At 40.4% G+C, this 24923-nt stretch overlaps 1 protein-coding gene across 3 annotated transcripts in view; it reads left to right on the top strand.

The window, feature by feature from the left end:
- LOC138736070 (14-3-3 protein gamma-B) overlaps positions 1 to 24707 on the top strand; it is a 60662-nt gene extending 35955 nt beyond the window's left edge. The window contains exons 2-4 of one of the 3 annotated variants that reach the window (XM_069884946.1): positions 8420 to 8751; positions 18685 to 18849; positions 22687 to 24707. In XM_069884946.1, coding sequence (XP_069741047.1) covers positions 18832 to 18849; positions 22687 to 23343 — 675 coding nt within the window. In that variant the 5' untranslated portion in view covers positions 8420 to 8751; positions 18685 to 18831 and the 3' untranslated portion in view covers positions 23344 to 24707. The remainder of the gene's footprint in view (positions 1 to 8419; positions 8752 to 18684; positions 18850 to 22686) is intronic. The other 2 variants (XM_069884947.1, XM_069884945.1) reach the window with 2 other exon arrangements.
- The last annotated feature ends 216 nt before the right edge of the window (positions 24708 to 24923 follow it).

Genomic DNA, 24923 nt, shown 5'->3' on the forward strand with positions numbered 1-24923 from the left:
TATACAGGGAAATATACTGATAGGAGGGGACTTTAACCTTAATTTGGACTCAAAAGATGGACAAAACTGGACAAAAGACTAGCAGAAAGAATAAAGTAACCAAATTTATGGTTAAATCGATGCAGGAAATGCAACTTTTGGATATGTGGAGGAGACGATACACGAAGGAGAAGGAATTCTCATAATTCGGGTAGACATAAAGCATACTCAAGGATAGACCTGTTCCTGTTGTCAGCCCACATCCAAGGGAGAGTTAGAAAAATGGAATATAAAGCTGGATTGTTATTGGATCACTCACCCCCTGTTATCAGCAAAAAAGCTGGAGTACATCCCACCAAGAACGTATCTTTGGCTTGGCTTCGCGGATGAAGATTTATGGAGGGGTAACGTCCACATCAGCTGCAGGCTCGTTTGTGGTTGACAAGTCCGATGCGGGACAGGCAGACACGGTTGCAAGGGAAAATTGGTTGGTTGGGGTTGGGTATTGGGTTTTTTCCCCCTTTGTCTTTTGTCAGTGAGGTGGGCTCTGCGGTCTTCAAAGGAGGTTGCTGCCTGCCGAACTGTGAGGCACGGTTTGAGGCGCTATCAGCCCACTGGCGGTGGTCAATGTGGCAGGCATCAAGAGCTTTCTTTAGGCAGTCCTGGTACCTCTTTGGTGCACCTCTGTCTCAGTGGCCAGTGGAGAGCTCGCCATATAACACTATCTTGGGAAGGCGATGATCCTCCATTCTGGAGACGTGACCTACCCAGTGCAGTTGGATCTTCAGCAGCGTGGATTCGATGCTGTCGGCCTCTACCATCTCGAGTACTTCGATGTTGGTGATGAAGTCGCTCCAATGAATGTTGAGGATGGAGCGGAGACAACGCTGGTGGAAGCGTTCTAGAAGCCGTAGGTGATACTGGTAGAGGACCCATGATTCTGAGCCGAACAAGAGTGTGGGAATGAATAGATGGAGACATATAGAACAAGAACGTATAGATGAGATTAAACTCCATGCTACTTAAAATGCAGGATTTTAGAGAATTCATTGAGCGACAAATTAAAATGTACTTTGAAATAAATATGGAATCAGTGAAATAAATTTATACTACGGGATGCAATGAAAGCATTCATCAGAGGGCAGATAATAAGTTTTGTAACTAAGATGAAGAAGACTACAATTTGGAAATAGAATAGCTGGAAAGGGAAATAGGAAGTACAGAAAAAGAATTAGCAACAAGGGAAGATGCAACAAAAAGAAGAGAATTGGCAGACAAAAAATAAAATATGAAACACTGCAAACATACAAGGTGCAGAAGAACATAATGAAGACAAAAGTATTACGAGCTAGCAGGAAAAAATGCACAAATTACTAGCTTGGCAGCTTAAGACAGAACAAACTAAAAGAACGGTATTGGCATCAATGAAAAACATAACATAACAACAATTACAGCACGGAAACAGGCCATTAGGCCCTTCTAGTCCGCACCGAACCAAACACCCCTTTCTAGTCCCACCTCCCTGCACAATGCCCATAACCCTCCATCTTCTTCTCATCCATATACCTGTCCAACCTTTTCTTAAATAATACAATTGACTCCGCCGCCACTATTTCTCCCGGAAGATGATTCCACACAGCTACCACTCTCTGAGTAAAGAAGTTCCCCCTCATGTTACCTCTAAACTTCTGCCCCTTAATTCTTAACTCATGTCCTCTTGTTTTAATCTTTCCTCCTCTTAACGGAAATAGTCTATCCACATCCATTCTGTCTATCCCTTTCATAATCTTAAATACTTCTATCAAATCCCCTCTCAACCTTCTACGCTCCAAAGAATAAAGACCCAATCTGTCCAATCTCTCCCCATACTCCAGATGCTTAAACCCAGGCAATATTCTGGTAAACCTTCTCTGCACTCTCTCCACTCTGTTTATATCCTTCCTATAATTAGGTGACCAGAACTGCACACAGAACTCCAAATTAGGCCGCACCAACGTCTTATACAATCTCAACATCACCTCCCAACTCCTATATTCCATGCAATGATTGATAAAGGCCAGCATACTAAAAGCCTTCTTCACCACCCTATTCACATGAGTTTCTACCTTCAGGGAACGATGTACCGTTACTCCTAAATCTTTCTGCTCTTCTGTATTCCTCAATGCTTTCCCATTTACCGCATATGTCCTATTCTGATTCTTCTTACCAAAATGAAGCACCTCACACTTATCAGCATTAAATTCCATCTGCCATTTTTCAGCCCACTTTTCTAAGCAGCCCAAATCCCTCTGCAATCCTTGAAAACCTTCTTCATTATCCACTATTCCACCTATCTTAGTATCGTCTGCATATTTACTAATCCAATTCACCACCCCATCATCTAGATCATTAATGTATATTACGAACAACAATGGGCCCAATACAGATCCTTGAGGCACACCACTGGTCACCGGCCCCCAACCTGACAGACAATTATCCACTACCACTCTCTGGCCTCTCCCTTTCAGCCAATGTTCAATCCATTTGACTATCTTAAAATTTATATCTAAAGACTGCACCTTCCTAACTAACCTTCCATGTGGTACCTTATCGAAGGCCTTACTGAAGTCCATATAGACAACATCCACTGCGCTACCCTCATCCACATTCCTAGTCACCTCTTCAAAAAATTCAATCAGATTGGTCAAACATGACCTTCCTCCCACAAATCCATGTTGAGTGCTCCTGATCAGACCCTGTCTATCCAGATGTTTATAAGTACTATCTCTAAGAATTTTCTCCATTAATTTACCTACCACAGACGTCAAACTTACAGGCCGATAGTTGCCAGGCTTCCTCCTTGAACCCTTTTTAAATAACGGAACCACATGCGCAATGCGCCAATCCTCCGGCACTATCCCCATATCTAATGACATTTGGAAAATTACCGCCAGAGCCTCTGCTATTTCCTCCTTCACTTCTCTCAATGTCCTGGGGAAGATCCCGTCTGGTCCCGGAGACTTATCCACCTTTATATTCTTCAAAAGCCTTAAAACTACACCTTTTGTAATCTCTATATTCCCCATATTTACCCAATTTGCTTTTTTTATCCCACATCTCCCAATATCCTTCTCCTTAGTGAATACCGAAGAAAAGAAACTGTTCAATATCTCCCCCATTTCTCTAGGCTCCACACACAGTTTTCCACTCTGATTTTCTAAGGGACCAATTTTGTCTCTAGCTTTCCTCTTACCATTAACATATTTGTAGAACTCTTTTGGATTAGTTTTCACCTTGCTTGCCATAGTTTTCTCGTACCTTCTTTTAGCTTTCCTAATTCCTCTCTTAAGATTCCTCTTACATTCAATGTATCTTTCAAACATCTCCTTTACTCCATGCTTCTTATATCTAATGTACGCCTCCCTTTTTCTTCGAACCAAGTTTCCAATATTCCTTGAAAACCACGGCTCTCTCAAACCTTTTGCCCCTCCTTTTAACCTTTGTCCTTTTAAAAGGACAAACAAATTACATATATCCCAACGGAGATCAATGAAAACTTCAAGGAATTCTACGAGCAATTATATCGAACTGAGAACGAAGGGAAAGAAGACAAAATAGATGAGTTTCTAGCTAAAATTGAACTACTGAAATTGCAAGAGGAGCAAAACAAATTAATAAAATAATTTGAAATAGAGGAAATACAGAATATGTTAAAAAAGGAAATACAGGATATATTTAAAAAAAGAACAATAAAAGGCTTGGAGAGGACGGACTCCCAATAACAGTTCTATAAAACAGTTAAAGACTTATTAATTCCTCCTCTCTTGGAAGTAATGAACCAGATTGAAGAAACACCAAACATGCCAGATTCATGCAAAACAGCAATAATTACAGTAATACCAAAGACAGGGAAAGATCCACTAACACCAGCATCATATAGACCAATATATCTACTCCACACAGATTATAAGATTATAGCTAAATTATTAACAAACAGATTGGCTGACTGTGTACCAAAAATAGTAAAATGAGATCAAACTGGATTTATTAAGAAAAGATGAACAACGGACAATATCTGTAAGTTCATTAACTTAATCCATGCAGTACAAGTGGCGGTTGCCTTAGACGTAGAGAAAGCCTTTGACAGAGTAGAATGGAATTATTTATTCAAAGTACTACAGAGGTTCAACCTACCAGAGAAATATATTAATTGGATTAAAGCATTATATAAGGGACCACTGTCGAAGGTGGCAGTAAATGGATATATATCAAACCAATTTAAATTAAGCAGGTTAACTAGGCAGGGATGTCCACTATCTCCCTCACTGTTTGCATTGGCTATAGACACATTGACAGAACTGATAAAAACAGAAAATAAAATAAGAGGGATAAAAATAAAAGAAGGAATATAAAATCAGTCTATTTGCAGATGATGTCATAGTATACTTAACAGAACCAGAAATATCAATAAAAGAATTACTTAAGAAATTGAAGGAATATGGAGAAGTATCAGGGTACAAAATCAATGTAAATAAAAGTGAAGAGATGCCAATGAATAATTTGGATCTCACAAAGTTTAAGAAAGAATCACCATTTAGATGGCAAACGCAAGCAATCTGATACCTCGGTATTCAACTAGATAATAATCTAGGCCATCTATACAAATTATCAGCCATTAATGAAGAAATTACAAGACTACTTAGAACATTGGAAAGATTTACCACTAACACTGATAGAAAGGGTAAATTGCATTAAAATGAATATCTTCCCAAGGATACAGTACCTATTCCAATCGTTACCAATTCACCTAAGAGAAATTCTTCAAGGAGCTAAAGAAAATAATAAGGAAATTCTTATGGAAAGGGGGGGAAACAGAGGATAGCGCTAGATAAATTAGCAGAATGGTACAAACGAGGGCTTACGGCTACCAAACTTTAAGAATTATTATAGAGCAGCACAATTAAGAATTATTTTAGAGCAGCACAATTAAGATACCTATCAGATTTTTATCAAACAAGGGAAAAACCAGATTAGAGCTAGATAAAATAGGAGAGAAGGTACCTGAACATACACTATATAAGTGGGATGAAAAGCTCTGCAACATGGGAATTCACCAGTACTGCAACATCTGCTCAACATTTGGAAGAAGATTCACGTAGAAAGGAAAAAAAAAACAAATTACCAACTACCAAAATTAATATTGAAGCAAAATCAAAATCAACTAATCTCCTTCACAATAGATAACCTTTCCTTTAGAGAATGGGCGAGAAAAGGGATCAAATTAATAGAAAATTGTTTTTGGGAAATAAATTATCTTTTGAACAAATGAAGTACAAATGTGGTATAACTCACAGTACAATGTTTGCATACCACCAACTGAAAACCTACTTGAAGGACAAATTGGGAAGCAGGCTGAGGTTACCAGAAGGAAGCAATTTTGAATATGTGATTACAGACACAATGATAATTAAAATATTTATAACAGACATGTACATCAAGCTGCAAGTGAAAGAGAACGAGGAAACAAGCTGTAAACCCAAACAAAAAAGATCTAAACATAAAGATAAAGAATGAAACGTGGGAAAAGCTATGCTCTGGAACTATGAGAAATACAATAAACTAGGTTATTGCATGATACAACATAATTGGTTACACAGGCTATACACCACGCCCCAAAAGTTAAATAAATGGGACCCAACAATATCAGACAGATGTTTTCGCTGTAAGAAAGAAACTGGAACAACAGTACATGCAATTTGGGCATGTGAAAAAGTAGAAAAGTTTTGGGAAGATCTAAATCGGGTATTAAATAAAATCACAAAAAGCAACATGCCAAAAAATTCAGATATTTCTTCTAAGTATAATAAGAAGTAAAGAACTTGGACTCGATTTGGATGGAGCACAAAAAAGATTTATTATGATAGCCTTAGTTGTAGCAAAAAAATGTATTATGTCAACCTGGAAATTAGAAGATAGCCTGAGAATACAGCAATGTTACATAGAAATGAATAAATGTATTCCATTGGAAAAAATAACATATAATTTAAGAAATAACATCACAGTATTCAAACAAATTTGGGAACCGTACATGGAACACAACAGTGAAGTCCTACCGCGGACCTCTACCACCTAAAATGACAGAATGAGAAGAAGACAAAATGAACTGACCCAGTATGTAAAAGTAGAAGACACAATTTTCTTGTTTATTTTCATTGTGTGATGACATTGTTTAATGGGTTTAATGTATCGTATATGTTGAATGTTTAGTGAGAGGGGAGGGGGTAAAGGGGAGAAAATGACACTCTGTATATTCAAGAGGGAAATGTTTGTGTGTATTTTGGTCAGTATGGTTCATTGTGTGAAAAATAAAAAAAAATTATAAATGTAAGATATGGATTAGTTCAGTATAATTTTTTTTACGCCAATTGTATCTTGCCCATCAAAAGTTAAACAGATCAAAAACCAAAATTTCAAATGTTTATGTGGGACTGAGACAGGAACTTTTCTACATGTCACGTGATTGTGTGTGTGTAAGTGAGGCCATTTTGGTAAATAGCAGAAAAATTAACCAGGATAACAGGAGTAGCCTTCATGGGTGACCCAGAACCATATTTATTTGCTAATTTCATGGAAATGAGCAATAAATAGTAAATCTGATTTGTAAAAATAGCACTGGCGGTAGCAAAAAAATATATTGCTATCACTTGGAAATCTAATTCTCCTCTACTCATGGCACGATGGACTGTGAAAATGAACAGCTGTATATCTATGGCGGTGGGGTGAGAAGAAAATAAATATGACACTTTGGAAAGGTCTGCCAGCTATACCTGGAGCATGTAGAGGCCTAAATACAGTAATAAAAAAGTGACAAAAAGGGTATAAAAGTAACTATACAAAAACATATTTTCCCCAACTGTATTCTATATACTTAAAATGTATGCAAGCTCTGACGGTGAATGGATCTCTCTGTATGTAAGGGAAGGAGGGAGATTTTTTTGTTTGAGAACTTTTTTTTGCATTTCAAAAAAAATGTATATAGCAAAGTATTGACTAGAATTGATAATGTGGCTATAAAAATATCTCAATAAAAATAATCTTGGGCATACTTAGGCAGCTTCTATGGAAGCAATTAACATTTTAGATATCCTTGATCAGAATTTGGAATGATGGTTGATAAGATCATGAGATCTCGGAATACAGCAATGAACACATTAAAATGCTTGTCATTGGAGTATTAGGTATCCAGAAATTGATTTCTGAAGCATTGTTCAGGTTCAGTCACTTGTGAATGTTGGCGAGACTTCTGAGAAGTGAACCAGACTCCCCCAGAATGTTAAGTTACGAGATGTGGTGTGGGGAAAGAGAGGGAGGAGAGAGAGGGGTGGTGTTGGTGGTAGGAAGACGAGACTTCTCATTGTCTAAAATATTGAATAATGCAATTGTAAGAAATACATGTCACAGGGTTTGTGCAATAATTTGCTCAAAATTACTCAAAACCAAGCACAATATGGAAAAACTACCTTGTGTGAATTCCATGGTGACCATTGTCTGCAGGACCAGACAACATACCTAGCTGAGTACTAAAGACTGTGCAGACAAATTGAAAGGGGTCTTCATAGACATTTTCAACAGCTCACTGCAGCAGTCCATGATGGCCACCATCATCCCATTATCCAAAAGGGTGACAATAACAGGCCTCAATGACTAATGCCTTATGGAACTGAACTCCACCATTATGAAATGCTTTGAGTGTCTGGTGATAGAACTCACCAAAGCAGACCTCCCAGAGACACTGGACCTATTTCTGTTCACCTGTAAAAGAAACTGTTCCACAGATGATGCTATAATCCTTGTGCCTTCACTTTGTACTGATCCACCTGTAGAAAGCTGCCTTTTATGTAAGACTGCCTTTCATTGACCAGCTCAGGGTTTAATACAGTCATTCCTTAGGCTGGTGGAGAAGCTATCTCACTGGGATTCAACAACTCTCTGCAGCTGGATCCTGGACTTCCTAATGGAAAGTCTGTCTGGGACAGTAGCAGAATGTCGAGGACTGGCACACCTCAAGGCTGTGCTCAGTCCGTTCCTGTTTGCACTACTGACCTATGACTGCATTGCCAGATCCGGATCATCAGTGCTAATAAATTTGCAGATAACACAACAGTAGTTGACCTTATCAACAACAACTAGATGTGGGAAATCTTGTGAAATGGTGCAAGAGTAACAACCTGAGTCTCAATGTTGACAAGACTAAGGAAATGATTGTGGACTTCAGGAGGACCTCCACTACATATCAACAACTCTTATATAGAGAGAGTGGAGGTGCCGCTCCTTGTTCCTTGGGGTTCATTTAACTAGTGACCTATCGTAGATAGTCCACACCTCACTTGTCAGGAAGGTGCAACAACACTTCCTGAGAAGACTGAAAGCTAATGCCCACCATTATGTCATCCTTCTATAGGAGCTTATCGAGAGCATCTTGGCCAGCTGCATCACAATGAGGTGCGGTTGCTGCAGAGAAATGGATCGGTTGTCAATCCACAGCACCGTAAGAGTGACAGAGCGGATCACTGGAGTCTCCCTTTCTTCCCCAACCCCATCAGTGTGATCTACTGGGGTCAGGACCACTTCCACCTTGCACACAGCATCTTTGAGCTGCTCCCTTTGGGGAAGAGATATAGGAGTATCGGAGTCAGCACTACTAGGATGAGGAACGGCTTCCCATGGGCTGTGCGAATGCTAAACCACCAATGGAACTGCTCACGCTTGCCACTCGAGACTCATTCATGAAAAGTATTTATTTGTGTAGATGAACTGTTTGTCCTGCGTGTGTATTGCTGGTCTCTTCTATGTGTCTGCACAGAGGTCTGGAGCACACTTTCATTGGGTTGTCCTTGTACAATCAGATGACAATTAAAAAAAAAATCTGGGGATACTGCACGGTAATAGGTCATTTTGGCCCACGAGTCCATGCTGCCCAATTTACACCCAATTGACCTTACATCCCTGGTACATTTTGAAGAGTGGGAGAAAACTGGAGTTCTCAGGGGAAAACCCATGGGAGAATGTACAAACACTTTAGAGACAGCAGTAAATTCAAACCCCAGTCCCGATCACTAACGCTGTAAAGGCATTGCACTAACTGCTACGCCAACTGTATTGCCCAAATAAATTGACTTAAATAGGTTTATGAAATTTCAAATAAGAGACCTTCATTGAGATCCTGAAATCTTTTGTGCCAGTTTTAAAGAAGCCAGAACTCTCTACAGAAATCTCCAATATTCAATGAGAACATTTAACCTAAAGATAAGGATACATTTAATAGGAACCAATGCAATTGGTTGTACTGTATGTCTGTTATTTTTGGTTATCTGCAACTGTACTACTGGAGGAGATGACCAGAGATGTCAATGACACTTAATGGTCAGTGATAATCTTGATATTTAAAAAAAAATCAGATTGCCACTCTTAAACTGTGTGGCAAGGAAAAAATTGAGTTCTCAAATGTGTCCACTGTACCTTTTTTTGGAATATTACCAGCTTGTAATTATGCTAATATGTTTTAATTGAAACTTGTTCCAAGGTACAGACAATTCTAACCCTCCCTTGGTGCTGGACAGAAGTGTTGGCCTGGTTTTAAACTCTAGTCTATGATAGAAATTGAACCCATAAATTTTTCAATTTAAAAGCAAGAATGCTACTGCTGAGCCGAAGATTATATTTTGTTTACCACACTTCTAAACATGGAATGGATGGCATTGGTTCCTATGAAAGTTCCTGAAAATTACAGAATGGTTACAGCATGAAAGGAGCACATTTAGACTTGCGAGTTCATACAAATTGTATCAAGAGCAATTCAGCCAATTTCACTGCTTTGCTCTCTACTAATAGCCCTGTTTTAAAAAAAATTGTATATCCAATTTCTTTTTGAACAACTCAGTTGAAGGTATCTCTGCAAATTCTACAAAATTATGATGGGTGGTTAGCGCAATGTTGTAACAGCGCCGACAATAGGGACTGGTGTTGGAGGTTGGAATCCTGCTCTGTCTGTAAGAAGTTTGTACATTTTTCCCTATGTCTGCATGGATTTTCTGAGTTCTCTGGTTTTCTACCATCGTAGGTTAATTGGGCAGCACAGACTTGTGGGCTGAAATGGCCTGTATGTCTGAAGAGTAAATGCAAGCAGGCTTTTTCCAGAGATTAGATGAGATGAAAACTAGAAGATGTAGTTTAAGGGGAAAAGTTTAGAGAACCTTGGGGGCTCTCAGAGGTTGGTGGGAGTGTGGAAAGAGCTGCCAGCTGAATTGGTCAATCCAGGCTCAATTTTGATATTTAAGAAAAATTTGGATAGGTGTATGGAGGGTTATGGTCCAGGTGCAGATCAGGGGGACTAGGCAGAACAATAGTTTGGCACAGACCAGAAGGGATTAAGGATTGGTTTCTGTGCTGTAGTGTTCTGGTTCTATCCCATACTATGTAACTAGTGCTGTATGTAATGTTAGAGATAACCTGCTGATCTCTTTGCAGAAGAACCTTTCTCACTGTACTAGGTATTTTGTGATAAATAAACATAAAGGGCTCATCTATTCTGTTAAGTTATGCTGAATCCCTCCATGAGCAGGTTTCCTTTTCACGTATGGCTCATTTTACAACCCTCTTTCTGTTTGCATGATGGTAGAATATTTAGAATTCCTTTGTTTGCACTCAGACCTTTTGCATGCTCTTTCGTTCTGAACTTTGTAATCAGTATTGTTTGCAATTTATTAAAGGCTCCTTTTTATTGTGCAATAATACATCAAAAATGTAATGTACATATAAATTTCAACTGTGCCAAAAGGCAGAGTTGACATGAATATTGCTTAAGCACCCTTAAAAATAGAAGAAAAGTAAAAAATAAGTCCCTTCAGAGACAGTGTTCATGGATTTGCCTTCAGTGCTCCTGCAGCCTCTTTCGCTGCAGAGTCCAGTTCAAAGCATTGGCCACCTGAGCTCCAGATCCAAACCTCTGATATAATCAGGAAGCCTTCAGCGCCTAAGGCCTTTCAGGAGCCCATTTTACCCTCCGCACTCTCATCCCAGTTCCGAATCCTGGTGCCCTGCGCTGGTCCTCTGTTCACCTGGAGTCAATTGCCCAGTGTGCATGTGCTCATATTGGCTCCAGGCCCTTTGGTTGAGGATTTTTAAAAAATGTTGCTCCTTTAACAGCCTGTATAGAGCTGTTGGTGGTAGAACCCTGTGGAACAGCGCTGCGTCTCTGGTCCCCACCTCACGGACTGCAGCATCACTGCTGTACAGCAGCTCCAGTAGGTTCACCATTTTTTATTTTTATTTGGAACAAGGTTTTTGTTTTTTTTTTGGACCCCTTTATCTTGTCTAGTTTATATTTTGGAGTCAACCACGGAGCTGTACTTAAATTCTTCAAGGGAATGAACTAGACCACGGATGAAATCTTCCTATTTTAAAAGCTGCCTTGTCAGGTAAACCCATAAATGCACCAGTTACAACTTGTCTATACCATATATATTCTCAACCCAATGAATCTGGCCCTTCTCCAACTATTTTTTTTAAACCTCAGAATGATGGACATTCATTTCCATAGCCATTCTAAATATTAAATTTTCTGATTTGTCTCTGAGATGTTTCACCTCTATTGGTGGGGCTACTTGTTTCCAGGAAACTTTGAGCAATGCTGCCTTCCTTTATGGCCCAGAAGGGGCTACAGAAAAGTTTTAAGCACTCCACTCCTTTTTTTTTGCCCCTTATTATTGCTATCTCAATCTGTATTTAGATGCTTATCACCACTATGGATTTTTCACAATTTCCCTGCATTTAAAGATTTTTAATAGGCCCTTCCAGCCCACAAGCCCATGCCACCCAATTATGCCCATGAAGTCTAAGTAGAGGAAACTGGAGCCATTGGAGAAAGCCCATGCAGAGCACGTACAAACCCTTTGCAGACAATGCTGAAAGCCGATGTACACCTTGTATATTAATCAGATAGATTCCGACCCTCTCTCCCTCTACTGCCCATCAATTCTGATTAATATAAAATGCAAGAGGTTGATGTACCCTCGAACTCTAATTCTAATTAAACTGGAATATGCACACTCCATAATAGGGTACAGTGTACAACTTGAGTCATGAAACCCAAAAAATCTCTCAAGTGGGGGTCGACTTGTTTGCCAGATATACTTTTGAGACCTTGAATTCAGCTGAAAATCCATTCTGTGTTGATCCAGCGTATAAGTTGACCCTTGAAAAACAAAAGAACAACTGCGACAGATTTTAATTGAGTTTTTAAATGAAAACAAAACAATTGGCACCCTTCAAAATTGCTGTCAGTGAAAACAATACATTTCGAGCCCTTCAAAATCACTCAACTGTCTTTGAAGCAAAGATGGCTGCAAGCACATCCATATTCACTGTTTAAACAGCCATCATATGATTCCCAGTTTCTATCTAAATAGGTTATTTCAGCTTCGCCATCAGTGTCCCACGATAAATCATCTTCTGTGCCATCAATTGCACGAGGTACTGCGTTTTAAAAATTATTTTAATAGTCTATTATAACTTTGTCCCATGCCTTGAGCATGAAGTTACAAGTGATGTAGCCTTTTGTAAACTTTTCCGTACTCAACATCCATGTATTCCATTCCTTGCACACGTGGTCTTTGAATGTCTTCAAGCAGACGTCAAACCACCCGGGATAACCACCATGTAAGTATTTATGAAGTGCTAATCTACTTTGTGTTCTCAGTTAATTGGCTGCAAAACATATCCTAGACCAGCAAACTGCCTGGCTGCCTGTTCCATACATTGTCTATCTATAGTTTTACACCATTTTCATCCATCCATCCTTTTTCATAAAAATGTACAAAAATACTGCAGGGAATTTCATTTTCTGTTTAATTTTGCATTTGAAGATTACCATGGATCTTAACTTTGTCCTGTTGGCTATGCACAATAACACCACAGTAAGCCTGGCCTTTCATGGCCTGTCCTTCTGTTTTGCACTGTTTTAACTCCCTTTCCATTCCACTGTTCTGTTGCCTATCATATGGAAATTCATGGGAGTTTTGTTCATGTTTCTGATATTTGCCAATGCAAACTGGTGTTTCTACCGGTTACTTGTAATAAACTGGCGAAAACTTACAAGATCTTTTGGTAGTTTCTGTGCAATTTTTGTTTTTTGGAGTAATACCAAATTTGTCCTCTTCATGAAATGATTGCACCAGGCTACTATAGCCTGAAAATCATCACTCGGGTCTGGGGTGCGATTTGGCCCACTTGCAGTGCAAATGTTCTTATTTTATTTTGGGTGACTGTTACAATCTTGCCTCTGTTCATGTACCCATTCTGCAATGTGATTTTTCCAACTCTGGACATTGATTCCTTTTTTCAAAGAACATTGCCTTTTTGCTACTTTAAAAAAAATCTTTCTTCCTCCAATCTCTTACCAACTTCTCATGCTCATCAAATTTTCTTACAGCATCATAGTTGTTGGTTTTCCTGGCCATTTCTATCACCTTTCAACTTTTAAAGCTTGCTTTGTCGTGGTTTGAGTGCGAGCGCAGCAAAAAGACTGATTGATTTACTTTGAAACTTGCGCTGCATCTGGAGCCTGTATTGGAACTGGCGTCACGCTGATGTAAGCACATACACTTCCTGTCTCTACTGGAAGAGAAGGACCTGTGACACCATCTTTGCTGTGGCTACCCTGCTGACTGGACAGGACACGTGGGGCCAGTTTGCCGCCACCATTACGTGTGCCGCCGCAGCTTCACATTTTTGTCGTGTTGTGTCGATGGACCCTCCATGATAGCAATGGCTTCCAGCCAGCGGCCAGCAGATTAATCCACTTGATCTATGGAGGTCGATGTATACCCTCCTTAGCACAGGGCACAAAGGGATAAAGTAAGAGGTGCTTGCCCTCTAACATGTGGCTGAAAAACCAAAGAAAGTTGTTTCAAGGGTTGATGCCTGGAAAAAAAATCAAGGCACAACAGTAATGTAAGGTGTATACTGGCTGCAATTTGTCATGCATAATCATACTGGATGTCTTCTGCTCTGCATCAGGTAATTTCTAATTATTAAACAATAGTTTATTCTCCTGCAGAATCTGAATTTATTTAAGGCACAGATGCTCAAGCCACTTAAATTTTGGGATTAATTCTGCTTCCAAGAACTTGAGCAATGGTGTTTCCTGTGTGCACTGAGGGAGTGTTGAACCATATTTTCAAGGAGACATTCAAATGGCTGGTTTATGCTCTCAGCAAAGCATCTCCCACGTCTATTTCAACTAGTAGAGAAGTTGTGTGCTTCCCACCCAATAGGTACCCTATGATCAACATTAGAACTGATGATTTGATCCCTTGTGCATGGGAGTTTCTGTAATTCCTATTTAACACCAATGACCACACTTCAGAGGCACTTCATTTAATCTAAACCACTTTGGGTTACTGGAGGCTTGTGAAAAATTCTATTTAAATGCAGGTCTGGTATCTGCGTATCTTTTTGGCTCCTGGCTAATCTTGTAGTTAGGGATTGAACCAAGATTGCTGCCAGACTGGAGCCTGTGGCCCCTTGTTACATCACAGCATTGGCTGACCACATTAAATAACTCCACAATTAGAGGCAAGAAGCATCCTTCATCTGTTCAATGTATGAATCTTTTCAGTATTTATCTGTTGTTTTGAGCTGATGGGAGTGGTGGGATTTAGAGGGACATGCCTTTCTGTAGTGACCAAGTTAGACCTGCAGAAGAGGTTAATTAACAAGCCTTTGTCCATGGCATTGCTCACAGTAGGAAACAGCACGTTTAAACTGCATAGATTAAAGATTTTTCTAACAGCATCAAATATCAAACCACCTGTCTGTTAGGTTGAAATAATGGTCAATGGAGTACCCCCCCCCCCCCCCACCCCAAGGGTTTTTCTGTTTTGTTCAGTTCTGAAAAGCGGCTTAATTTAACTACAATTAAATGCAGGTGCCTAACCTCTTATCTGGAATTCAAAAAACCAGCATTCTTTTGGTAGAGGACATTAGCTCATCAAAGATGGAGTTTGGAGCAAAACTATCTCACGCGATCCTTGTTCGACTCTCTATCCTGTTGCGTTCCACGTTGCTAATTAGTGGTATTCTAAGTACTCTACCCATCCAGCTCAATTCATGTTGGAATATTCTGTGTTGTTCCACTACTTTTAAGCGCCTCCGAATCGCCATATACTGACGTCGTCCAGCGTGGCAGCACTTTCAGTCAACACGGTGGTAGCTCAATGGCAGTCATTGCTCCCCATAATCCCCCACACAGCTGAAACTACTGTACCAGTGCCTGTGCAGGGGAACAAAGAAGGGAACAGTTCCCCTATTGCTGGTAACAGCAGTAGTGGGAGGAAACATAGCAGAACAACTCTGGCAGGGAGAGATGGCAGCACAATGTGGGCGGGTGGTGGGGGGGGGGGGGGGGGAGGAAGAGAAGGCAGCGTTACTCTAGCGGGTGGGCTTAAAGGGACCAAAATCAACATGATTCTGAAATCCAGAAGATTCTGAACAATGGCAGGTGTCTGATCCTGGATAAAGGGTTAGACACCTGTATTGCAAATGCAATAATTTATTGGGCTGCATTTTTCAAAACTGAATGTAAACCAGACTACAGCACCCCCCACCCTGTGCCACAGCAGCATGCAGTCTGTGTTCTTCAATCTGAGCCACAAGGCTAACAACTCAGTCCCTGTAGCTTCAGAGTTTATCCAACTAGAGGGGTGACTGCACTTCAAAAGAAAATAATTGGCTTTAAACCTGATCAAGGGCAGCACTATCTAAGCACATTTGCATCTCCTCCCAACCACTCTGTTATGTGAGAAAGCTTAAAATGTTATTTATATCAATTAGAAATCACTTAATAGTAAGTCAGTCTACCATTGTGTTTTGGAGAAGAGTTTTTTGTCAATTCCAATACACTGGTCCTAGAATCTCACACTCTGACCCAACTTATTGAGAAATTATTAAATGTTCTTGCTAATATTTTTCAAGTGGCATCATACACATGAATCCATAGAACATTACAGTACAGAAACAGGCCCTTTGGTTCAGCACAGACTAGAAGGCCATCTTTCTGCCTAGTCCCACTGACCTGCACCTAGTCCACAGCCCTCTCCCATCCACGTACCTGTCTAAATTCTTCTTAAATGCTAAAATCGAGCCTGCACTCACCACTTCAGCTGGCTGCTCATTCCACATTCCCACCATTCTGAAGTTGTTACCCCTCATGTTCCCCTGAAACTTTTCCTTGTTCATCCTTGATCCATGTCTGCTGGTTTGTATCTCGCCTACCCTCAGTGGGTGGGGGGGGGGAACCTACCTACATTTAGTCTGTCTATCCCCCTCATAATTTTAAATATCTCTACCAAATATATGCTCCAGGAATAGTGTTAACCTGTTTAACCTTTCCCTGTAACTCGGTTCCTGAAGTCCGGGCAACATCCTCGTAAATCTTATCTTTCCTCTAGTTAGGTGACCAAAACCGCACACAATACTCCATATTTGCTCTCACCATGTCTTGTTCAACATTCCATAACATCCCAACTCCTATACTCAATACTTGATTTATGAAGGCCAATATGCCAAAAGTTCTATTTACAACCACCTGTGACACTACTTTCAGAGAACTTTGTATTTATTTCCAGATCCCTCTATTCTACCACTCCTCAGTGCCCTACTGTATATGTCCTTACTTGGTTTGTCCTTCCAAAAGCGATACCTCACACTTGTCTGCATTAAATTCCATCTGCCATTTTTCAGTCCATTTTTCCAGCTGGTCCAGATCCCTCTGCAAGCTTTGAAAACCTTCTTCACTGTCCACAACGCTGCCAATCTTGGTGTCATCTGCAAACTTGCTGATCCAATTTATCACATAATCATCCAGATCATTGATGTAGATGACAAACTACAAATGTGTTCTGATATCTGGGTAACCAGAATTCTGCACAATTTGCCAGAGGCAAATTGCCAGAGACACACGACACAGCTGTAACATGTCTCCCTATCCTGAACTCATAGCCATGATTGATGAAGGCACACATTCTCAATGCTGTTTTCACCACCTGATCCATGTGTTGCAGCTTCTAGGGAACTTGGTGCAGGCTGTGGGATGGTGTGCATAAGTGGATTTGAGTGCTTCCTTTGCTAGTTTTCTTTCTAAATGGCAGCAGGTGTCTGTGGGTCCAACACCTCATTCTGCTGCTGTTCCTGATGCTCTGTCTTCCTTACTTTGGACATTGTGCAGGACAAACCACTGTGAATCAATGTGATTTCACTAGTGTCTGTGATCCACTTCACCAGATTATCCTCCTTCTTGAAATTAAATTCATTGTGATTTTTTTTTATTATTAGATGCCACACATTCTTACAGATAATTTGGTGCAAATGTTTGGGGCTGAGGGAAAGATCTGAAGATGTGCTCTTATACCTGGAAGTTGCTCCAAAATCACTGACCTGTAGGCACAAGACATTTTGGGCTGCTGCCTCAGCTCCAGCAACCTGGGTTCAGTGCTTGATCCATCGGTATTGAGTTTGCATTTTTCCTTGGCACTGTGTAGACTTCATCCCAAGTCCCAAATTCCTTTAAGATGATAGTTTAATTGGGCATGTGAAATTGCCCCCCCCCCCCCCCCCCCTGTGGAATTGCAGGAGCTGAGAGAAGTTGATGAGAATTTAAGGAGAATAAAATAGAATCAGTGTAGCATTGGTGAAAACAGTATACGAGGACACTGTAAATGGGCATTGACTCCGTGGATTGATGGACCTGTTTCTCTGCCCGATAGCTCTGTCTAAAGTTTTACACTCTTGGTTGTGATGCTCTAGGCTAACATTGGCACATAGAGTACAACTCAGATTATCTGAAATGATTGGGACTGGGCCTATTGTCAGATAAATGTTTTTTGGGTAACTGGTCATTTAAAAAAAACAGCCCAGTAGCAAATCACTTGTATCAATGTTTGAAAGGGAGAGTTGAAGAAAAAAGTCAAGATGGGAAAGTAAAGAAGAAAAGAGGGGAGGGATTACCTGAACCGAGGACAATCGCCATTTTAATTTGATGTTGAGTGAATGTTTTTTCCAACCTGTGTGGTCACTTCAGTTCCACAAAAATTTCTGATAAATGAGGTTTTCTGATTTTAAAAAATGATATCCTTATTTATCTGAAATCTTAATTTTTTTTGAGAATTAGATTTCAGATAATCAGAATTGTAACTGTTCTTCAGTATCTGTGGGGAGACTGGTAACACTCTATCTACACTAATCAAGGATTAATTCAAAGATCTATCAGTATTAGTCTTCAACTTAGTGTGTCTCTTTGAAATTAAACAGCATTTTTGACATTTAGACATTTACAGATATACAAGTTTCACTATTTTTCTGGATTATTTTTGAGTTTCAAACTAAGTTCATCTATTTTGTGTAATGCCTGGATGAAAACTTAGAGCAGCAGCATTGCAAATACTTAGCTCATTTTAAACTTTGTACTTTGTTAAGCAATTAGTTGGTAAAGTGGATAAAGAACTTGTTAGAACAAAACCAAAAACTAATAGCAATATTCATCAGGTCAGGAAATCTGAATTGATGCTCAGGTCAACCACCCTTGATCTGAAATAAAGGATTTTTATGTACAAAAGCTGCATTATCCCCTGCTCACATTACGATAAAAAGGCAAATTTACCTTTTATGCAGAGGATGGAAAAGGCGGATAGTGTGATCGAATTACGCAGAGGAGATTCCCGAGCCAGCTTCCAAGGTGAAGGAGGTGGGGTGTGTAGTGCCACCTGACAGTGACGTGGAACATGCGTGCCAGGAAGTGAAAGCGCCCTATACACAACAATGACAACTGAGGAGCAGGTACGGGCACTAGTAGAGATCTGTTTGAGCAGTCTTAGAACTCAGGCAGATCTTCTGTGCATCATAATCTCCTTTTTCACTGATTGGGAACTTTAAAATTTGCGCTTTTGGGTTGTGGGCTGATGATGTTATTGCGACATCATCAGCCCTCCCCTTTTGGCGGCAATCCTTTTTATGCAGGAGGTGGAGTGACTTTGCTCCAACTCAGACACTATCCACCCTTGGCAGATGGATCCTGGATCGTGTTGGACCTGCCAATTCACCTTTGGACCTTTTATTGCAGGTAAGTGGAGAGTTTTAAAGGCAAAGGAAACCTGTCTTTACAATTCGCTAAATTGTATTATAAAAGGGCCTATGAAAGGAACATTCTATGCTACATGGAGATGACGCAGGGTGGATAACATCAGTGACACTTGAGGTAAACTGCAATCCAGTTGTCTCATTAATGAGCAAATAGCACCAGATAGAAACTGAGTGCATTGACAAAAGAATGTATGACTTGCAAAATATAGAGCAAGAGGATGCGTATTTTGAGTGGTTGGTGCCTGGAACATACCACTGGGAGAGGGGATATGAAGCAATGGTAACATTTAAAAGGCATTCAGTCAAGCTCATGAATTGGCAAGGGATGGAGGGATCTAGACCACATAAATACAAATGGAATTAGTTTAAACTAGCATGATGGTTGAGGGAACTGTTTCTACACTACAATTCCATCTTACGTGCCCAACACATTGGGCTGGACCTGTCCTCCACTTGCAGAAGGAAAAAAGAAAAGAGGAAAAAAAATGCTGAGCCAGTGTCACAGATGGATGACTGATGCAGACAAACGTCTACTTAGCCTAATAGAAAGAAAATGGCAGATTCTTTGTTTGCAATCAGACTATTCGATGCTGAAAATCTTGATCTTTCAACCCTGAATACATCGACAATTTCTGAATGATCCCTCTCTGACTCTCTACAACATAATTCTATTTACTTTCCTGCACTTGAGATGTGCCACTTTGTGTAGTCCATTATTGTCTTCAAGATTCAGTTTATTATCATAGAAATAAAACTGTCATCTAACAAAACTTTTTTGCGTGCTGCAAAGCAGACAGATTAGCTGCTGACAAGAATTGCATAAGCAGGTCTTCCAGTCGGTCAGAGAGAAGCAAATGCCCCCCCCAAGTCACCGTGTGTTCGTAGATTCATCTCCAGCACTTCCATAGCCTCTGCAGCCAAATAGTTGAGTCCAAACCATCGGCGATCTGAACCTCTGATTATAGCCAGGAATCCCTCAGCGCCCTTGGCACCTCCTCGATTCTGGTTCTGATACCTGGTACCCCTCTAGCCGGGTTGAGCCAGACTCCAGCAACCTGTAGCCCAACCTGAGTATCCCGACAGCACTCCAGCTGCCCACAGCTTCCACGGCCTCACCTTGAGTCTCCAGCAGCCCGCCGCATACACTGGTCCCTCAGCTGCAGAGACCCCTCACTGGTCCGCTGCCATGGTCACTATCTCCGTGGGTCGTCTCCTCCATTTCTCCTTATCAGATGTGGCGTGATCTTCCTGTCCTCTGGTGCCTCCAGTCCACGAGGAGTCTGCAGCTCTCATGTTTGTGGCTGATTAATAGGCACCGCTCCCTTGGGTGCAGACCCTCAGTCGAGGGGTTTTTTAAATATTTTAAATGTTTCCATGCATATAACTAATAAACTGTTATACAATTAAATTGTTTCAATTAATGAAATTTCCATTTGTTAAGACAATTATAACCTACCCCTTCCCTCCCTCTCCCAACCCTCCTCCCCCTCGCAAAGAATACCATATGTATTTAAACAAATTCTTTATATACATATACTATATAAAGTATAGAAAAGAAAAAATAATAATATGGATTGTCTGGAGCCTTGATGCCCAACAGATTTGAACACCACAAATTTTATCTAACCATTTTCATTTTAAGGAAGAAGATTAACACAGGTGGATTTCAGTTGCAACCACCATTGGCTCTGTTGATGAGCCATTCAAAGCTAGTGTGGAGCTGACAGCAGTCGACCAGGTGGCTAGGCCCTGCAGGAGTGCTGCACCTCTGCTCCCTGTGGGTCCACACCAGCAGCAGTGGCTCTGGCAGCGCCGCCATAATTCATTGTGGGCCTGGGTCTCAGCCATCCTTTCTCAGTTTTGCTGTAACTTGAGCAAAGAACTACCCTACCTTGATGAAGGGCTCAAGCCTGAAATGTTGTTTATGTATTTTTATCTTTGCTATATAAAGGACACTGACCTGCTGAGTTTCTCCTGCATTGCATTCTTACTTATGTTCCATCTTTGAAAAACAGGAGAGTAATTTTAAGATTTTTTTGTGTGCGTTCTCTCCTTGGGCACCTTTCTCCTTATTCCAATGCTAGTAATTCCTTTCTAGAATTGTTTCACTTTCTCCTAGACTTGCAAGAATTTTTATTTAAAAAAAACCTTTGAACCCCACTTTCTCTCCAAGGTCCAACTCTGGGAGTTGGATATCAAGTTTTACAAGAAAGAAAAGTTGTAAGAATTTTAGGATGGATGATAATGTGAGGTTTTATGACTGTAGAATTTGGAGATAATATTTCAAAATTAGAGGATTAATATAGTGATAGTGTGGATTAGGATTGTTGTTCATTGTTCTTACACATGGACAGGACCAGGCACCGTTTCTGCACGTATGTGAGGGTTTGAATGCTAATTGGATGTGTAGTTGTCATTCTGACCAATTTTGCATTGGTTTTTGTGGTGGGGGGGTGCATTTTTCTTTGTCTGGTGAACCAGCAGTAGTACAGCATTAAGAAGAATTTGCATCATGTACTATGTAGTCAGCAGTAAAATTGTTTGCCCTAAGGTGTTATTTCCTCTTCATGCTCAGCTGGTAAAAATTATAATATTATGCATGCACCCAGCTTGCCCAGTGGATTGAATTGGCTCTATTATGTGAAAGGGAATCTCTCAGTCACTGTCCCGAGGGCATCTCCTTGATAGTTATTCCGTTCAGCCCAATGCGATGTAGTTTCTGCTTCCCCCGGTTTGATTTCAAGGTTTTAAACAATAAGAATTATTAACTTCATATCCACAGCTGTTCTGGGTAATGAATACCAGACCCATTTTAATTTGTAGCTGTAAAATAATATTATCCTTGTTGACCTCTGATACCTATGTTGTCTACCTTTTTAAAAAAAAAAGGTTGGATGCCCTCAGTGACTCTGGGTGGGGCTCTTTTGCTTCTCTTTCTCTAACTAGCTGGACAAGGCTAATGTTAAATCTTTGTCTGTCTGCCTTATGACAGACAAAAGACAATTTTGTGTAATGTTGCATTTCTGTTTTATTACATAACAATAAATGGTTTCTGTTTCTACAGCAGATCAAGTAATATCTGGAAAGAGAAAATTAACAGATCAGATCCAATAGCTTTCATTAGACTAGAGAAAGAAAACCAATTAGCAGAGAAAAAAAGGAAGGATAGATGAGATCAAGGTAATACCTCTTGATAGGGTGAGGCCAGAAATCATCAGATTCATAGGGGACTGTGGCAGAGAATAAGAAAAATATAAGATGATATTTTGATAAAAGATGAGCTTTGCTCAGGGAGAGAAAAACAGAATTAAATTTGCACAAGGCTTGTTTTCTTTCTCTCCGACCTTTGATCTGAAACATTAACTCGTTCTAGAAATGCTGCCTGACATGCTGAGTGTTCCCAGCAGGCTTTTCGGATGTCCAACATCCGCAGACCTGGATTTTGATTTTTATGATCAGCTGTTGGAAAAGTGGAGTTAGGGATTTTGCTTGTTTACTTCCTGCTAACCTGAGACTCTGTATCTTCATTAACAGGTAACAGAACTGAACGAAGCCCTTTCCAACGAAGAAAGGAATCTTCTCTCTGTTGCTTACAAAAATGTGGTAGGGGCGAGACGCTCATCTTGGAGAGTGATCAGCAGCATTGAGCAAAAGACCTCTGCAGACGGCAACGAGAAGAAGATTGAGATGGTGCGAGCTTACAGAGAGAAGATCGAAAAGGAGCTGGAATCTGTGTGCCAAGATGTGCTCCACCTCTTAGACAATTACCTCATCAAAAACTGCAGTGACACACAGTACGAGAGCAAGGTCTTCTACTTGAAGATGAAGGGAGACTATTACCGCTATCTTGCCGAGGTGGCATCCGGTGAGAAGCGCGCCACAGTGGTGGAGTCCTCGGAGAAGGCGTATGGGGAGGCCCATGAGATCAGCAAGGAACACATGCAGCCCACACACCCTATTCGATTGGGCCTTGCCCTCAACTACTCGGTGTTCTATTATGAGATCCAGAATGCTCCTGAGCAGGCCTGCCACTTGGCCAAGACCGCCTTTGATGATGCCATTGCCGAGCTCGACACCCTCAACGAAGACTCCTACAAGGACTCCACCCTCATCATGCAGCTTCTTCGCGACAATCTGACGCTCTGGACAAGCGACCAGCAGGACGACGAAGGCGGGGAAGGGAACAATTAAGCCTTGGGGAGGGAGAGGGAAACTGGCTGCTGCAGCTGCGACCGCAGTCTTTTTTTTCCACTTGGGGTGGGGGAGGGAGAGCTTCTGGTTACCTCCTCCCCTCACTCTCCGCCCTGTTGACGCCTCTTCGACATTTGCCAAAACACCACTAGTGGAAAGTCAGACTTGGCTGTGCTGATTCGGAATGGGAGCCACACACTGGCATTTGGACTGTTCTGTAGTTAAATAAGTGGAGTTGTTTCATTTAACGTAAAGCTAGACAGAAGTAAAACTTGAATGATGAGGTCTGCACAAAAAATACTCATGTGGTTTCAGTAACTTCCATTCTTTTGGAAAAACTCAAGTATTAACAAAATACAGTATAAAATATTTTATTTATTTCAGTTTGCCTATTTAAAAAAAAAACACCTAATTTATAAAGCTATTGACGTGTTCCTGGGCTCCCATCTCCCTAAATTAGAAATTGATTGTAACACACTCATCCTGAAATAAATGATGACTTGCAAAGAATATTTTCTAGATTTAAATAATAACTGGATGTGAAAACAAAAATTGGATCTACCAGCATCAGGGCCTAGTTTAAAACTGCTTGTAGATATGTTGCTCTAGTTTTGGAAGGACTTGTGCCTTTTTTTGATTCGGTGACATTTTAGACCAGAAATTAAACTTGTTAGTATTTTGACCCCTCCATGTTACTGAAAGCATAGGATTTTTTTTGGGTCAGGCTGAATCAAGGGCAGATTTCATAAAAGAAAAATAATGGGAATTGATCTTCAAGCAGCTTATTTGTTTTTTTTTAAAAAGAGATGCACTTGCCTATTATGCTGTCTTACCAAGTGTAATATTATTATGCATCAATATTGTGCATGCTGGTGATGTATTTAAACAGTAGCTCAGATTTATTAACTTATAGATGTGATGTATTCTAATGGCAAAAATACTAGTCTTCACATGTAACTGATTTGCTGGAGTACGCTCTACCCAAATGATCGTAACAGTTGATTGGTCTGTAATGGACGTTACTATAGTGACATGCAATTATGTAATTGACTTGTTGAAAGCACCAGTGTTCTAGCTTAATCTTGATGTCTGGTGTTTTGTTATAGTGAAATTATTACAGTGTAGGAGCTTTTTACCAGAACTTGTTAGTATGAGGCTTCTGTTTGTGCTTTTGTCATGTTATGCAGTGAACTCTTACAGTTTGAGCAAGTGACTTAATTATTTTATCTCCAACCCAGTGTATCTGTGGGAAAACCCTTCCACACAATGGACCATTCCTTGGCAATTTTATTGATGAAATATCTTGAATGTGAGTCATTATGTAGCAGTCGCACACAGGCTAATAAAATCGCAAATCAGTTCTGCTTGTGTAGTTCTTCTGTCTGCTTCATTGTCTTGTGTCTGGTAGACATTGAAACTGGAGGGAGCTGATCCTTGGAAGGGACGCTGAAAAGGAAGGGAAGATGCTGGATTAAGGCTGCCATTCAACACACACATAATCAAAGCATAGAATTTAAATTGATATGAGGGGAAATTTCTGGGAGAAGCTTCCTTCCAATCTACTACTGTAACTTCAGCAA

The sequence above is a fragment of the Narcine bancroftii genome, chromosome 6, assembly GCF_036971445.1.
Source record: "Narcine bancroftii isolate sNarBan1 chromosome 6, sNarBan1.hap1, whole genome shotgun sequence".
Taxonomy (NCBI): domain Eukaryota; kingdom Metazoa; phylum Chordata; class Chondrichthyes; order Torpediniformes; family Narcinidae; genus Narcine; species Narcine bancroftii.